Source organism: Amblyraja radiata, chromosome 29, assembly GCF_010909765.2.
Source record: "Amblyraja radiata isolate CabotCenter1 chromosome 29, sAmbRad1.1.pri, whole genome shotgun sequence".
NCBI classification, from domain to species: domain Eukaryota; kingdom Metazoa; phylum Chordata; class Chondrichthyes; order Rajiformes; family Rajidae; genus Amblyraja; species Amblyraja radiata.
This window is the reverse complement of record NC_045984.1, coordinates 16,457,020-16,475,715: the sequence shown is the minus strand read 5'-3', so window position 1 is coordinate 16,475,715 and position 18,696 is coordinate 16,457,020. Positions and strand designations below refer to the sequence as shown.

Here is an 18,696-nt window from a genome sequence, read left to right as displayed (position 1 = left end):
ATTATCTGACTATTGAAACACGTATTGTAGACTTTAATAATAATAATAATGGATGGGATTTATATAGCGCCTTTCTAATACTCAAGGCGCTTTACATCGCATTATTCATTCACTCCTCAGTCACACTCGGTGGTGGTAAGCTACTTCTGTAGCCACAGCTGCCCTGGGGCAGACTGACGGAAGCGTGGCTGCCATTCTGCACCTACGGCCCCTCCGACCACCACCAATCACTCACACACATTCACACACAGGCAAAGGTGGGTGAAGTGTCTTGCCCAAGGGCACAACGACAGTATGCACTCCAAGCGGGATTCGAACCGGCCACCTTCCGGTCGCCAGCCGAACACTTAGCCCATTGCACCATCTGTCGTCCCAACATGAAGCGTGATACAGACCCTAAGGCCCACACAGTCCGTGCCGACCAGCAATCACCCCATACACTAGTGCTATCCTACACACTCAGGTCAATTTGCAATTTTATCTATTGTCCCGAAGTGTCAACCATCCCTTTGCCTCCAGTTGCTGCTTGATCCATTGTGCTCTTCCAGCAGTTTATTTTTTTAATATCTCTTGTGATGACACACTTTCATAAACATAACCTGGCTGATATGTTGATCAGGAATTAGACATCTCAGTTCCTAATGGTGCTACCACTATAACTTGAAGTCCCACCCCAGACTACATTCTGCCTCATTGTTATTTGTAGTGCTATTTCCTGATGTTGTTCAATGTGAAAGGGCTTTGATTCATCAGATGAGGGAGGAAGGAAGGTGATAATCAGGAGGATGTTTGTTTGCCAGTTTCACCTGGTGCCAGGGGACTTCATAGGATTTTAAGTCAATGTTGAGAACTTCAAGGGCTACTCCTTGCTGCTGCCTGGAAACCACAATGTGGCCTCTTCTGATGGATCTATCTTGGCAGTGGTACAAAACGTAACCAAGAATCGTAATGAAGGAGTCTGGCAGATTGTCTTTAAAGTATGATTCTGAGAAGACAACTATGTCAGGCTGTGATGTGACTAGTCCGTGGTACAAATCTAATCCCAAAATGTTTGTGAGTTGGTGTTTGCAAGGTCAATTGTGTTGGGGAAGCCTTCACCATGTCTGAATTTGCTGATTTGGTCAATCCCATGTGGAGTATTTGGTTTTATCCATTTTCTGTAGCAGCAATGGTCCAAATGTGAGATTTGTGTTAAGCACATTGCTATGGGTCTGGAGTCAAATACAGATGAGAGTGAATAAGCATCAGAAAAAAGACTTTGTTATAATTTATATTTTGGGAAATTTCATAGAAACATAGAAAATAGGTGCAGGAGAAGGCCTTTCGAGCCAGCACCGCCATTCATTGTGATCATGGCTGATCGTCCCCAATCAATAACCCATGCCTACCTTCTCCCCATATCCCTCGATTCCACTAGCCCCTAGAGCTCTATCTAACTCTCTCTTAAATTCATCCAGTGATTTGGCCTCCTCTGCCCTCTGTGGCAGGGAATTCCACAAATTTACAACTCTGGGTGAAAAAGTATTTTCTCACCTCAGTCTTAAATGGCCTCCCCTTTATTCTAAGACTGGGGCCCCTGGTTCTGGACTCGCCCAACATTGGGAACATTTGTCCTGCATCTCGCTTGTGCAGTCCTTTTATAATTTTATATGTATCTATGAGATCCGCCCTCATCCTTCTAAACTCCAGTGAATACAAGCCTAGTCTTTTCAATCTTTCCTCATATGACAGTCCCGCCATCCCATGGATCAATCTTGTGAACCTACGCTGCACTGCCTCAATCACAAGGATGTCCTTCCTCAAATTAGGAGACCAAAACTGTACACAATACTCCAGATGTGGTATTACCAGAGCCCTATACAACTGCAGAAGAACCTCTTTACTCCTATACTGAAATCCTCTTGTTATGAAGGCCAACATTCCATTAGCTTTCTTCACTGCCTGCTGTACCTGCACACCAACTATTCCATTTTTAAATATTGAGAAAACCCAGCCAGGATTGCATTTCACTTTTTTTACAATTTCTACTTGACCGCAAAACCAGGGGATATTAATTTGGGCAAATATGTTTCTCAATATTTGTTAGCAATGACAGTTTCAAATAAAGATAGTGGTGACTATTGGTGACTATTTCCCAGTTAGGGAAAAAAAAACTTTTTTTGATCAGGGAATAACACACTCCCACTGCAGATGACATGTTCCATTGTATGACGTTTCCCCGAATTGACGATGAAGCCACGAGAGTCTTAGGTGGTCCCATAACTGTCACTGAGGTCCAAGCAGCCATCACATCGCTGCAAAGCGGAAAGTCACCCGGCCCTGACGGCTTCACTGTACAATATTACAAAGCTTTCTCTGCTCTCCTCGCACCAGTCCTGAGAGATATGTACAATGAGGCGTTTTTACATCGTCGCCTACCGCCCACCTTGTCGTTGGCTACTATCTCCCTAATTCTTAAAAAGGAGAAAGATCCCCTGCTTTGTAGTAGCTATAGACCAATTTCACTCTTGAATGTGGACCTCAAAATCCTCTCTAAAGTTCTTGCGCTCCGTCTTCAACAAGTGATGCCCTTTATTATCTCATTAGATCAAACAGGGTTTATGCCAGGCCGACAGTCCTCCCACAATACTAGGCGTCTCCTTAACATCATCCATTCACCAAGTAGTGAGACCCCGGAGATAGTGGTCTCCCTCGACGCCGAAAAAGCTTTCGACAGGGTCGAGTGGAAGTACCTATACGAGGCGATGGACAGGTTTGGCCTCGGTAACAGTTTCATTCATTGGGTCAGCCTATTATACTCGTCCCCGGTGGCCTCAGTACAAACAAACGACACACTGTCGCCCTACTTCCCCCTTCGGAGAGGTACCAGGCAGGGTTGCCCGTTATCACCACTTCTGTTTGCTGTCGCGATAGAACCCTTGGCGGTCTGGTTACGCTCAGAGAAGGGCTTTAAAGGTATCACACGGTTTGACACAATTCATAAAGTCTCATTGTATGCGGATGACCTGCTCCTGTACATCTCGAATCCAGTCAGCTCTCTCCCTGTGATTATGAATATTTTAGAACGGTTTGGGGTGTACTCTGGTTATAAACTTAACTACCAAAAAAGTGAACTATTACCGATTAACTCATTGGCTAAGCAGCTCCCTCGCTCTTTAACCTCATTCAAATGGGCGGAGGACGGATTTCGCTACCTCGGCGTTTTTATCACAATACCTATATTTGATATGTTCCGCACAAACTTCCTGCCTCTGGTTGAGAAAGCTGAAAGAGACTTTGACCGCTGGTCAGTCTTACCGTTATCCCTCGCGGCCCGGATAAATCTGGTCAAGATGGTCGTCCTACCCAAATTCCTGTACCTTTTCCAGCATGTTCCTATATTTATCACTAAATCTTTTTTTGATAAATTAGAAAGGAGAATATCTAAATTTTTATGGGGTAGTTTGGCACTTCCTGACTTTAGGCGATACTACTGGGCTGCTAACATCAAATCCTGTACTGGATGAATGATGATTGCGACCACCTACCGACCTGGGTACACATGGAAAAGGCGAGTTCACATCTCCCGTTGCGGTCTGTCCTATGCTCTCAACTCCCCCTTTCTATAACATCTGCGGGTGCAGGCCCAATTGCGTCCCTCTCGCTCAAGATATGGAGTCAATTTAGGAAAAACTTTGGTTTACAAGGCCCTTCCATCTTGACCCCACTGCTTAAAAATCACATCTTTAAACCTTCAAGTACAGACTCCGCATTCAAAACCTGGCATAGTAATGGCATCAGTAGTATCAAAAACCTATACAAGGATGGTATTTTTTCGTCTTTTGCGGAGCTATCGTACAACTATAGCCACCCAAACTCACACCTTTTTCGTTTTTTCCAGATTAGGAATTTTGTGAAGAAGATATTCCCCCATTTCCCAAATCGTCCCCCTGAAACCCTGACCGATTCCATCCTAGCTCTAGATCCCAACCGGAAGAAATGCATCTCTTTTTTGTACAACTTGTTAGGGTCGGTTATATTGAAACCTTATACCTCATTAAAAGCTGCGTGGGAGGGCGAGCTGAATACGAAACTAACAGACCAGCAATGGGACTCTGCCTTGGATTTGATCCATTCTTCCTCCATATGTGCCCGTCATGGCCTAATCCAATGCAAAGTCCTTCACAAAGTCCACTACACAAACGCAAGATTATCTAGAATATACCCCGCTGTTAAAGACACCTGCAACAGATGTAATCAATCTCCTGCCAACCATAGTCATATGTTTTGGTCTTGCCCTAAGCTAGCAACCTTTTGGAGGAGTGCTTTCGACGTGCTAAGCAGAGCCTATGGCCAGACTATTCCTCCAACCCCACTGTCAGCTATTTTTGGTATTCCCCCCAACACTAACCTCTCTGTTGCGTTGAAGCGGGTCCTGGCTTTTACAACCCTGTTAGCCCGGAGACTGATTTTGCTTAACTGGAGACTTACCTGTCCCCCGACACACGCCCGCTGGATCAAGGAGGTGCTCTACAACTTAAAGCTTGAAAAACTTAGGTTCTCTCTCAAAGGCTCTACCAAGACATTCCTAGATACATGGAACCCTTTCCTGGAACTTGTTAACTCTCTTAACTTGTTTCCGGACTCGGAAGAGGACTGAGTGCCCTCTATCACAGCTCTGTCTTATTGCAGCTGCTATCCCCTCAACCCCTCCCCCCCCCCCCCCCCCTCCCTCCCCAAAATTATTTTTTAAAAAAATCTTTTTTAATTTTATCTCCATTTATTTATCTATTTATTTATTTATTTATTTATTTGTTTATTTTATTTTTTATTTTTATTTAATTTATTTTTTTATCGTATTTGTGTGGATGTGTACGTATGTGAGTGTTGTTTGTTCCCGGGTGGCGAGGGTGGGTAAGGGTAAGGGTAAGGGTTTTAAGGGTCGTTTACATACTGTTGTACAATTATGTCCTGATTATCACTGTCTGTTATCATTGTATGTATGCAAATTGCTGTTAAATTCAAAATTCAAATAAAAAGATTTAAACTAAAATTACGTTTAGCCATAATCTTGCTGAATGTTAAACAAGGCTTTAAGGCTTCCTTCTCTCACTTATCCTGAGGATAGGTGGCAATTCCAATCCAATCCAAATTTATGCTGGACTGCCACCTAACGTCTGGACAAGAATAACTTTTTGGGTCCATGCAAATCTTAGTTTTGTGTAACATCCACATGTGGATTTCTGAGATAGATCCCGGACTATTAATTAAAGGTGTAAAACTTAGCTGTGATTTATCTCGGCATGAACCACATCAAATAAGAGCCTATTTATTCTTTACCTAAGAGCTGACAATTCAGCAGAGAGAGGGGTTAGTATTGGCGCCTAGCAGTCATTTAGTGCAAAATTGATTGCAAATCTCGTGGTTACAGGAAGAGTTTTGACTAAACTTTGAACAATGAAGATACCATTGAAGTTAGTATCTAAAAACAGGGAATAAAATCTTCGATAAATTACTTGGTAGAGTATATTTTAGCTTTTATCCCTTATTTTGTTAAAGTTGCACCCGCCCCATGATTACGTAGCACCTAAAATCTTCAGCTTCCATAGTAAATCTGGATTAAAGCTGTAAAACATCACAAACCTCACAACCTGCAGTCTCACCTCATAGGCGCCCCATGGTGGAGGACAACAGGTAAAACAAGTCTTGCAAGACAAGTAAGACAAGACACTTAAATGAGGAAAAAACAATCTTTTTAAATAAATGCAAATATAAACTTTGAAGATAATTAAACAAAAATTTTGTTGAAATCAATTTTAGTTGTGGTACAATTGTTTAATTATCAATTGACATTTCTTCCTCATAGTTCTTGATGGTGGGGTTGGGTTATGCTTTTGAATCTGTTAGACTTCCATTGAATGTACTCCCATGTTGTTAGGTGGGATGTTCCAGGATTTTGATGGTGACGATGGAACAGTGATTTATATAGCTGGATATATATCCAGTCTGGATAATTTTTTAATAATTTTCTTCTAGGAATGATTTATTTAATTATGTTATGTATTAAGTGTAATGATATTACTTTGGGGATGAAATCAGGTAAATCTCCTTAGAATTTAGATAGTTCCAAGATCATACACAGAGGTTCACTGCCAAGTTCACTGTCAATACTCTGAAATACTAGCTGGTCTGAAACTGTGTAAAAAAGGTGGGTGTCACTGCAGTTGATGCTGCAAATAGTTTGGATCATGAATAGAATCATCTTCCACCCGATAAATCTACAGCCCATTATTTTAGTGCAAATGGCACTTTCTACTGGACAAATGGCTAGCAATTTCCACTGTTCATGTTTGACTGATAATATCAACAGCAATTCTATGTATACATTAGATTTTAGAAGTTAGTTTGGCTAAGCCAAGGATAGCATGAGGAACATTATATAATGATGTCTGGAAGTGTGGTGGAAGCTGATTCAGTAGAAATGTTAGAAAGGAATTTAAGGAATCAAAGTTTAGAAAAAGGTTCAGACTTATATTTAATGCACCTTGTTATTTGTTAGTAATTATAGGACATTCAGTTTTTAATTAAACCAGGTCATTGATGGAAAGTGAAAGGCAAAATTGATCATTAAGCTTGAAATGATGATACAGTTGAAATGATTGCCAGTAGCTTTTATTAATTGTTCAATGTTGCAACCCATTGCCTCGACACAGGTTGAATAACATTGTCACTAAGTAATGTTTGATTAGTTTGCCCTTAATGTCACACTGCAGAATATACAGAAACTACTTTTATTCTCTTGAACATGTGTATGCATTTGCCGCAGACAGTTAAAGCAACGGTATAGAAATTAATAAGCAACAGCGGAGAACTTTCCAAAATGTTTCAGGCCGTGTTTGGAAGGTCTGGTTGGTTGCAGGTGCTCTTACTCGAGTGGATAGACGATATAATTGATAATTCCACAATGATTGCCCTTGTCCTTCGCCAGTTTCAAGTAACCAAGGTCACCCCATGTTGTGCCCCAGCTGAAAAAGAAGAAATAAACTGGTGTCAATATCACAGTTCCGTTCAAGTGTTAAGCTCGAAGAAGTGGTGCATTGCAAAAGTGGATTTTGTCTGGATGTGCTTGGGATCTTTAAAATGTCAAAGCACAAAGTTCAGTAGAATTATATTGCTGAGCAGAATGAGCATGTATCAATACGCTTTGGAAAACATAAGGTTAGGTTAAGAGTCAAAAAGTTCTCTTTGACCTCTGTCATAAGTTGTTTGTCAGAGTGTTGAGTATGGATTTGCCACAAGCTTTCAAATCAGAGTTGGGTGAGAATGAGAAGCATCTGAAACTAGGTGGGGTTAACAGTATGAATCGCCATGGTATCCCGGAGCTAGCCTGGTTGCCTGGGGACTTTTTTGTCCATTAGCGAAATGTCACAGTGGTCACTGTGGTCCAGGAAGAAATCACAACCCTTGAATTAATTTTCCTCTGCATTGATGCAAAAGAGGCCGAGGTCAAGAAATTAGTTTTGGAAGAACACAGCAGATCAAACAGCGTCTGTGGAGGCAAAGATATGACGGATGTTTCAGGTTGAGACCCTGCATCAGGAATGAGAATATCTCGGTCTCCCAATTCCACTTATGCTCCTCCCCCATCTAGCCTCATTTGCCTGTTGTCCCTCACCCCTCCTTGGTCCATCTACTGGCCCCTATCTCACTCTTCACCCCCTCCTCTTTGTACTGGCTATCTTTCCTTTCCACTCTCAATCCTGATGCAGGATCTCTACCTGAAATATTGGTCATTACTCCCCCTCCCCATCAATTCTGATAGACTCGCCTAGTTCCTCCAGCAGATTGTTCTTTGCTTAGATAGAGCTCTTAAAGATAGTAGAATTAAGGGATATGGGGATAAGGCAGGAACGGGGTACTGATTGTGGAAGATCAGCCATGATTACAATGAATGGCGGTGCTGACTCAAAGGGCCTAATGACCTACTCCTGCACCTATTGTCTATTGTCTATATTCCAAAATTTTCAATATCATGAATCTTCATGAAGCCCAAGTACACTCTCCATACGACAGAGTAAATGAATGGAATACAAAAAAATCTAGGTGTTCTGTATGACTTACACAATGTTCATAGGCAAGTATACAAATAATTGGGAAAACAAATGTCTATTTGTTTCTCTTTACAAGGGGATCGGAGTATAGAAATAGGAAAATATTAGTACAACTAGACAGGTGAAGCCTGGAGTACTGTGCACAATTTAGATACCCTTAATTTAATAAAATAGGATAACATTAAGCAGTGAATATTGAACGAAGAACAAGGACATAACTGATTCACATCTTCTGCATGTTTAAGAGTTTGGAGGGTGAGCAGGGAAGAGGTGCAGGCACAGGTGTTGTAGCACCAGTTGTGGGAAAGAGAAGGTATGGATCGAACAACAGACTGTCCTGGAATGATGAAACGGAAAGAGGAGGAACATGTTGGAGAAGTTGATAATCCAATGAACGTGAAGACTCGTGGGATGGATGGTAAGGACAAAAGGAATCCCTAGTTCTGAGACTAGGAGAAGGCCAAATGCTGGAAATGGACTGGATACAGTCGAGGATCTCGGCAATATCATCCAACTTTGCCATTGACACTTTAAATCACATAAACATATTATCTTATGTTCAACATATTGTCTCAAAGTTTACAATACCATTTAGTACAACTGATCTGTGTCATGTTTATGTCCTACAAGAGCCTCTATTTAAATATATCTTTCTGGTACTTTTTCCCTCGTGAGATTATCCAACTATGTCTCAGGTATCCCTAGTGGCAGCTTATTCTACGTGTTTCCATGCATTAGATAAAGAAACTCCTTTGGATTCCCTGGATGTATAAGTGATAAAACAATACCAAAGACCCTTAGATCTGCACATTTCCACAAATGGAAACATATTCTTTTAGGGTACATACCTGTTTTTAATAAGCCAATAATTGTCTCCATCTTCTATGCCATATCCAATTGCCAGCAATGCATGGTTCACATATTGATTGGAGCATTGTGGATCATAGTAGATTCCTGATAAGAAACATTTATTTATATGATTGAAGAACATGTATTGACAAGGGATTGTTCTTTGTAATATCTTGCCATGCAATTATCATGCACTCTGCAATTCAGTTCACTTTTGTTTGTCACAATTCTGATACTGTTTCCTACATTTCCATTATAAACCCACAATGTTCATGTTTGTAATGTGAAATCCCAATATACATTTGCTGTGTTGAATCTGTGCCCTCCAACCTTCGCTTTGTATTCCACCTCCACTTTCCTTGGCTAATGCTCTGGTGGTTACCTTCTCCCAAGCACCTAACATCAATTTCCAAATCACTGCAAAATTTGCTGACTAAAGCTGAACACATGTTCTCAATCTTTTTCTGGGGATTAGGCAGTTGGGGGAACTCAGCCAAGAAGCCAGGAGTTAAAAGGCCCAGCTCAGACTTCAGCTGTCTCAAGCACCATTAGCCTGCATTCAAGCAAGACAATTTATGGAACAATACATATTCTTTTGGATTCTTCCCAAAATAATTGATTTTCATAATGTTTTTTATAATCTAGAATGTGAAAAGGCCACTCGCTATATTGTTCAGTGATACATTTATTGTTTGCATTTCTGTTTGGATACATTTTAGTCAGTGCAATGTCAGTCAAACACGTGAGAAACCTGGGAATCTTTTCACAACTGTAAGCACAATTTTGTACTTGATCATTCTGTGCAACTTGTCAATAGTTAATTCTAATCTATACATGATAAATAAAGTTGCCTATTGTTCTTTGCACAAAATATCCACAAATAATGACATGAGTGGAATTGATTTTACCTCAAAAAGTCAAGAAATGATTTTGAAAAAAACAATGAAACTGATGGTGGTCCTTTGAGTCAGATTTTCATCACTCACATTGTTCTACTACATGAGCACAAGGGCAGGCTGGAATGCAAGCACGTGCCAATCCTTTTTACTGAACCCTTTCTCTTTATCTAGTTAATACATTTCTGTTGTGTTTTCTATCCCCAAGTTTGGTTTAATAACAACAAATTCAACCCTATTGTATTTTTGAATATTCTAATCATATGTTAGTTGAAGTCTATGTTTTACCAAACAGGAATACAAAAATTGATAAGAAGAGTGACTGGTCACAGAAGTTAAAGTGCTATTTCAATGATTTGATGCAGGAGTGGAGGATATTTTTCCATCATGGCAGTGATAGGAAGAAATGGTTGGGTTGTATTTTGAGTGCAGGTCTTGTGAAATCTTTATTCAGGGCGAGGGAAAAATAGTAAGTGCTACCATGAAAGGGACGCTATGGAAAATGTGAATGCTGGAATGGACAGGTGGCTTGTGGCAGCACAAGATAGCAAGTGCTAAGCAGTGATAAATCCTGACTGTGATGGAAAGTTAATACGGTTTGAATTATAAATATTCAACAGAAATTATTAATGATAAACAAGTTAGCAGAGGAAGTGTGACATTTAATATAATTCTACTTTCTATTAAACATAATCCCTGGAATGGATAATTTCTGTTTCTTACCTTCTTTATAATACTGGAACGATTTAAGGCTTGCATCAATAGCAATTGAAATTGGTCCAAACTTAGTCACGCCTTTTGCCAGAGCTGTTTCGTTTTTTCTGAGCGTGCAGTACTTACTGACCTTGGCAACAACCTTGTCGCTCCTAAATTTGCAGTCGGACTTCTAATTGATAAATCAATCATTAGAATACAAAGTTCATTTACATCCACGATGTATCTCGAGACGCCAATGATATAGTTGCGAGATATTGTATTAGCCCCTCAGCCTTTAGGCTGATTCAGTTCTTCAGAAATTGAATGTACAACTATTGTTGGCATGTTCAAATGGAAAGGGAAAATCGAGAACAAGGTAAAAATTGAAAGCGCTCCTTATATAAATATATTGGCCAACGTGCTTCCCAGGATCCTCCAAAGCTGCCATTATTGTAGCTCAGAATCGCAGAGTGGATTCAAAGCAAGGAAGAGCACATTCAAAAAGCTGTACAACAATAGGTGCTCACTCGTTCAATTCCATATTTTACACACAAGGTGGCAAATCTGGATAGGACGGAGTCAGACAGCACGCTGATCTCTTGTAGTTGTGAGCTCAGTTTGCCTCCATGAAAACAGGCTGCACATCAGTGTCTGACAAGTACCACCACACACAAAATGCTGAAAGCACCCAGCAAGTCAGGCAGTGTCTGTGGAAAGAGAAACAGGCTTAATGTTTCAGGCTGGAGACCATTTATAATGATGAACGTTCTTTGACCTGAAATGTTATCTCTTGTTTTTTCTTTCCACAAATGCTGCCTGACTTACTGAATGTTTGAAGTATTCTCAGTTTTTATTGCAGATTTCTAACATCAACATTTTTAAATTTCGAGGCAGAAGGTGCATGCCAATGGTAAAAAGTTAGAAGGTTGTCAAACAGACAGACACAAAAAGCTGGAGCAACTCAGCGGGTCAGGCATTTCTGCAGAAAAGGAATAGGTAAGGTTTCAGGTCAAGACCCTTCTTCAAACTGAGAGTCAGAGGAAAGGGGAAGAAGACATACAGACGGTCCATAGGACAAATGAATGCATGATATGCAGAAGCGAACGATAATCAAGGAAATGTGGATTGTGTTGGGCTCATCACAATGTTAATTCTACGAACATCTGTCAATAGTTGCTGAAGAAACAACAACAAAAGTACCAATTGTATCAATATTTATCTGAGAACAGCATTATATTCCTAGATAAAATCTAATATTCCCTGAATTACTCTGAATTTTCATTCTTTCGTCTCTCTTTTCAAATGAGTATGTTTTTAATAAAATACTCTACAAAATAGTTTACACCTTAAAATGAACCCTTGTATCAAAGGTTAACGTCTTCTGTGCAGACTGTGCCCCAAACTTTAATCAAATTGTGCTGAAGCAGCAGCACAGCCAGAGTAACACAAGTATGATCATCATCTTCATCCCAAGGACGTGCTGGTTGGGAGACGTGCTTACGGAGCATACATGACCTGTGGACTCAGGCGAGTAATACCCCAGCACCCAGCATCACAGATCAAGGGATATGGTTACATTCTTGGACTAGCAGCCAAAAGAGTTGGCTGTTGACCCGATGTCCTGAGCTGAAATCTCATCGCAGCAGCTAGGGGAATCGTGAGCAAAACACAAAGTACTGGAGTAACTCCGTCAGTTATCAGGCAACTGAACCATCCTATCAACAACTGGAGCGCGGTCCTGAGCTACTATTTACCCCATTGGAGACCCTTGGACTATCTTTAATCTGACTTTGTCTTGCACTGAACATTATTCCCTTTATCAAGTACCTATACACTGTGGATGGCCCGATTGTAATCATGTGCAGCCATTCCGCTGACTGATTGGCATGCAACAAAAACTTTACACTGTACACATGACAATAAAATAAACTAAACTGGTGACGTTAAATTCAAATAATTTTAAAATCTGCAAGTGAAAAAAATCTGACTCCAGTTGCAAAGGTCATGAACCTACAGGGGTGTTGTAAAGGTCATGAACCTACAGGGGTGTTGTAAAGGTCATGAACCTACAGGAGTGTTGTAAAAATACAGCTGGTTCAAATATTTTTCATGGTAGAAAGTCTTCCATCCTGATCCAGCAAATGACTGCCTTCTCAGTTCAGGGGCAATGAGAGAAGGGCATCAGGTACCAGCAATAAAATGTTTTATGAATCCCCTAACCAAATAATGTATTTGAACAGAGAAGATATACGCTGACTGGTAAACACATAGCAAAAGCTTTTCACTGTACCTCGGTACACATGACAATAATCTCAACTCAACTCTACTATTCAGACAAATGTAATACTTTTCTATCTAACACTGCAAATGAACTTAAAAAAATCAAGTACAGTTTGAAAAGAGACTTACTATTGCAGTGTATGGATATACTTTTTCAGAGTTTATGCCACCTTCCAGCTGAATGCAATAAAAGGCACTTTCCATATATCCACCATTGCATCCGTAAGATCGCACGTCACAATCCAGCAGGTTCTGCTCACTTAGAGAAATAAGTTTGCCTCTTTTTCCCATCTGTCCCTCGAGGGCTCCAGTTGCACTAAAGGCCCAGCAGGAGCCACATTTTCCCTGGTAATCACAAACATTGTCACACCAACAGCATTCCAATTTAAAAATCACATCCATTTCATCTCTACTGAGATGGACTACTATTTGTATTGATTCTGCTTTCTGAATAAAATGTCTTTGCTTGCTGAACTATTGCTTGTTTATTGTGAGCCCAGGTATCACAAGCTAACACAGAGTTGAATGATGAGGGGTCAGAATCTAATCTAGATTGCATATGTAACACGTTTAGATTAGGTGAGCTGCAAACAACATAGACACTCCTCGGTTAGGCATCTTAATAAATTGGCATGGAATAGCAAAAAATGACTAGCTGTGGATCATGAAATGGACATGTTAAGGACATAGGAACAAGAAGCAAGCTATTTCGTCCCTCAAGCTTACTCTGCTATTCTTTGACATCATGCGATCTGATTTCATATCATTCCTTGTTCCACATCTTAATTGATACCGTTATCTACCAAAAACTTACCAATCATAAATTTCAAATTAGCAAATGATCCGATATATTTGGCATCTTATGGAACAGGATTCCAATTTCTGCACCCTTCTGTAAGTAAAATGGATGCAAACCTTCCTCTTGAAAATTTCAATTCTACATTATATATTCTAACTCTTGGCCCTAAGCATTTCAATACATGGAAGTAGTTTTACTTATAGGTCTCTTCTCCTTAATATCTTTATAAATCCGGTTAAATCATTCCCTCAATTTTCAGAGTTCCTGGTTATTCAACCCTAGAACAATAATCTCTCACCAGAATTTGACCATTGACACTGCTAACTGGCCCTCCAGCCCAACTTGCCCATGCCAACCAAGATGACCCATCAAAGTTAGTGCCATTGCCCAGGTTTGGCTCATATCTCTCTGAACATTTCCCACCCATGAATCCATCCAAATGTCTTTTAATTGTTGTTACTTTACCTGCCTCAACCACTTCCTCTGACAGTTCATTCCAAATACATACCATCATCTGTGTGAAATGTTACCCTTCAAGTTCCTATTAAATCTTTGGCTTCTCATCTTAAAAAGTTTTCCCTCGAGACCTTGATTCCCCAACCCTGAGAAAAAGACTACGTGTCTAACACATAGCTTCTTCAGCTTCAACAGAACTGGGGTTTGGGGCACAAGGGATAGAATACATTGTATGCAGTATATTGCATATTTACTTTCAATATTTGAGGAAGAATTTTACTTTACGTGTGCGGCTAAACTCAGTAGACATCAGCAGTAGAAGCAAGCAAGAGCAGCACTTTCTGACAAGTAAGACATAAAACCAAATACTCATCCTCCTTACTGCTACCTACAAGTCATCAATGCCTCGATAGAACATCACATTTATCACTGGGGTTTTTTTTTTCTCCAATTCTTACCTGGTTCTTTATTGGTGTGACTACACCCTTTTTCCTCCAATCGAAAGACTCTGGCAATTTCAGGTCATTTTCATTAGTTTCATCAAACCCATCATATTCTTCAACTTTTGCAATTGAGCTTTCACCTTCATTTATGAGGAATCCATTCATCAATTTATTGAACTCTTCATTTGTCTAAGAAGCCAATGATATGGACATTCATTAATATAGTGATTGTCCTTGGAGTATATGCACAAGGAGGATATCAAACCTCCTGAGATCATATTTCACCAGTATTTCGTTTACAACATCAGGAGAGGTGAGAATATCAAAAACTCTCTGCAGTATTGTTTATTCTTAGACTTAAATCAGGTTTATCACACAAACACATTCCAATGGGTACATTAGTCTAGAAATTTGTAAAATGGTTAAATTTCCAGGCAACTTTTCAAATTGCCATTATCGAGCTCCCCCATGTCATGCCAAACTGCTTCAGGAGAAGAGGGCATTGGGGTTGAATTTCTTTCATTAGAAGCACATTTCCTTACAGATCTGGAACCATGAAGTTGCTTTTAATGGGCCAACCCACAATACAGCCAAGGTAAACATGAAAAGCTGGAGTAACTCAGTGGACCAAATGCTGGAGTAACTCAGTATTGAGACCCTTCTTCAGACTGAGAATCAGAGGAGAGGGGTACGAGAGCAGTGAGGGGTTGCAGCGAGAGAGGGTGTTGCAGAACTCTGGTTGGAGAGAGGAGGACTTCTTCAAAGTAGGTTTTGGCATTTAATAATGATTGATGTCTGTCCTTAATCATGATTTATGTTAACAGGATTGCCAAATGTCTCAATGTAATTTTCATCTGGGCAACATCGATTTTTGATTTTTACAAACAAACTTCTAAAAAAAAATTATTCCCAGGAAATGATATAAAGGTAAGTATGGAGTTTAAGTTAGAAACTTCCAATAAACAAGTTGGAGCTGTTATTATTCATGCAACATATTTAATGTGGAATCAATTTCTATAATAATATTGAAATAATCTTCCACAGTGGGTATAATCTCAGAGAGCACATTGACCAATTAGAGAAATGGGCAACAACTGCCACTCCACAATGCTAAATTATTTGGGGCAACATTGAGCCTCATTGATTAAGAATCTCTCAGATTTCTTCATCAGGCAAACTTTCATTATTAGCTGGACTACTGGTGGCATCTATATTTTGAGTCGCTGCTCTTGAACTCAGTGAAGAAAGTCAAGCAGCCTTTGCTCATTTGACTGTAATTCAATGCACCAGAACAAAGAATGTGCAAAAGGATCGGAAAGAAAAAAAGAAAATGCTGGAAACGCTCAGAAGGTCAGGCAGCATCTGTGGAACTAGAAACAAAAAATCTTCAAAGTCCAAGATCTTTGGTCAGAACTGGCACAAGGATCAGATTGGTTTTGATGCACTGACCAAATGCAATAGCCACACAAACTGCAGCTTGCACTCTGAGGCAGACGATGCCTCTGGATTGGAGTCACCATTGATATTTTGAACTGTTTTCCAATATTTCTGATTTTAATTTTATTTCAATTTCAAAGTCACACCATTTTTCAAAAATTTTGCAACAACTTGCATGATACAAGTAACCATCAACAATGCCATCTTAGTTCAATGAACGAGGTGAGGATCATGTGAGATGGATGTAGCTGGTGCATGATGCACAGTCATCATTTCTTGAGTGCTACTTGGACTGGTGCAGCCATGACCATCACGATCTTTCACTTCCCAGGGGCAAACGCAAAGGGAACACTAGGCTCTCAGCAGAGGTTCACCGTGATGCTGGATGCGCTGGTGAGATGAAATATGGTGTAATAGGACAGAAGAAACAGATGTTGGCAATATAGATAGGACTTTGTTAGGTGATATCACTGAATATTGGGAGAGTCCAGAACCAGGGACCATAGTTTAAGAATAAGTGGTAAGCCATTTAGAATGGAGATGAGGAAAAACTTTTTCACACAGAGAGTTGTGAGTGTGTGGAATTCTCTGCCTCAAAGGGCGGTGGAGGCTGGTTCTCCGGATGCTTTCAAGAGAGAGTTAGATAGAACTCTTAGGGATAGTTAAGGGATATGGAGAGAAGGCAGGAACGGGGTACTGATTGTGGATGATCAGCCATGATCACATTGAATGGCGGTGCTGGCTCAAAGGGCCAAAAGGCCTACTCCTGTACCTATTGTCTATTGTCTAATATCACTCAGTATTAACACCTCAGTAACTAGCATCTTTGAGACACACATATTTAGTATCTTGTACGCACCAGATCTCCAAATTGGTTAATTCCCACAGTAAATGTGTGCTTCCCCATGGCGTACTCTCGGTTGTGCTGTTTAATGTAACTCATAGCACTTTCCCAAATCATTCTCCTGTTGGTCTCCTCACCCTGAAAAAAAAGACAATATGGCAAAGTCATGCTCTATAACCTCCCTTTACCATCATTTTTATACATTAGTATTCAAAATTAATAGTGAATGGTGGCCCTGGGGAGTGTTGTAGAGCAGAAGGATCACAGGTGAACTGTTCCGTGAAAGTGGCATCGCAGGTAGATAAGTTAGTAAAGAAGGCTTTTGGTCAATTGGCCTTCATCAGTCAGATTATTAAGTATAGAGATAGGGACAAAGTAAAGGCACAAGCTGCTGGAACAACTAAGTTTGTTGGACACCACCACTGGAGAGTGTGGATAGGTGATGTTTTGGGTCAGGACCCTTTTTCTGGCTGGCCTTCTTCAGACTTGGAGGGTTGGTGCAGGAGAAGGAGATGCTCTGAGATGCTCTGATTATTTATTGTTGTCTTGTTATATGTTAGCATAAGTTGTTTTTTATTTATTCTTTTCGTACACTCTGTCTGTAACAAATAGACAACTTTGCACTTTGTTATGTCCTGAAAACGAAATAAAAAAGATTTTGATTTAAAAAAAGAAAGAAAGAGAATGCTTCAGTTGTCCTTTTTTCTCCTGACATACATCAGGATAGGTTTGCATTTGAAAACACATTCTAGTTCACCTCTATGTAATGCCGGTTGTACTGCAATTTCCAGTTCTTCCATTCTACATCCAATGATGAATCGAACGTGTTTTCTGAGGCTCTGACCAGAATAACCCCCACCACAAAACCCAGAAACAATGGGAAGTACATTCTCGACAATCTAAAGGAGAAAAAGAAATGGGGTTAGGAGGGAGAGACAGATCAGCCATGGTTGTATGGCGTAGACTTGATGGGCCAAATGGCCTAATTCTACTCCTATCACTTATGACCTTAAAGCACCAACTACCTATTTGTATAGCTAATGCATACAATATGTGGGAAACTGAGTGATCCCACTTTCTGTGGTATAAAAAGCATCTGTGGAGGGAAATAAATTGTTCATGTTTTGAGTTGAGACCCTGCATCAGGACAGAGTGGAGGGAAGATAGATAGTATAAAGAGCTGAGAAGTGAGATACGTGCCAGTATCTGCTAGGTGGAACAATGAGGGTGAAGGATGATGGACAGATGGAGCCAGCTGGGGAAGAGGGGATTGGAGTTGGGAGTGAGAGGGATAACAGGTAGAGATGTGTAAATTGCATCAACAATGTGGGCTTGAGTCTTGCTGTAAACACTGGCGACATAATGGAACAGCTGGTGGAGCTGCTGCCTCGCAGCGACAGAAAAGCTAGTTCGATCCTGACCTCGGGTGCTGTCTGTGAAGTGTACACGTTCTCCCTGTGACCGCATGGGTTTTCTCCGGGTACTCCGGTTTCCTTCCATATCCCAAAGACATGCCGGTTTGTGGGTTAATAGGCTTCTGTAAAAATTGCCCCTAATATGTTAGGGAGTAAATCCGAATGAAGAATAACATAGAACTGGTGTGAACAGATGATCGATGGTCAGCATGGACATGGTGTGCCCAAGGACCCGTTTCCATTCTGTATGTCTACGTGGCATACAGAATGGATGAAAATTGACTCTCATGGCTCCAGGAAAGCAAGCACTACACAGCCAGTTTCATGTTCATCATTTTCTGCAGGCGTATGGTTTGAGCACAGGGTGTAGTGACACAGGGCATAAAACCACTACAGAAAGGTCAAATGGCACCAAAAATGAAATATGTTTGGTAATTGTGGTTAAGAGGTTATAACGAACTAACCCAACTATTGGTAAGAATATTAAGAAA

General features: G+C 40.4%; 1 protein-coding gene across 1 annotated transcript; it reads right to left on the bottom strand.

Moving 5' to 3' along the window:
• Positions 1-6,728: 6,728 nt before the first annotated feature.
• Positions 6,729-17,648, bottom strand: LOC116989356 (cathepsin L1-like). Its single transcript, XM_033046679.1, has 7 exons — positions 17,548-17,648; positions 16,806-16,928; positions 14,525-14,698; positions 12,941-13,156; positions 10,559-10,721; positions 8,939-9,044; positions 6,729-7,004 (listed from the first exon to the last, which is right to left on the bottom strand). The coding sequence occupies exons 2-7, from the start codon at positions 16,905-16,907 to the stop codon at positions 6,905-6,907; spliced, it is 861 nt and encodes a 286-aa protein (XP_032902570.1). The 5' UTR covers positions 16,908-16,928; positions 17,548-17,648; the 3' UTR covers positions 6,729-6,904.
• Positions 17,649-18,696: the final 1,048 nt, after the last annotated feature.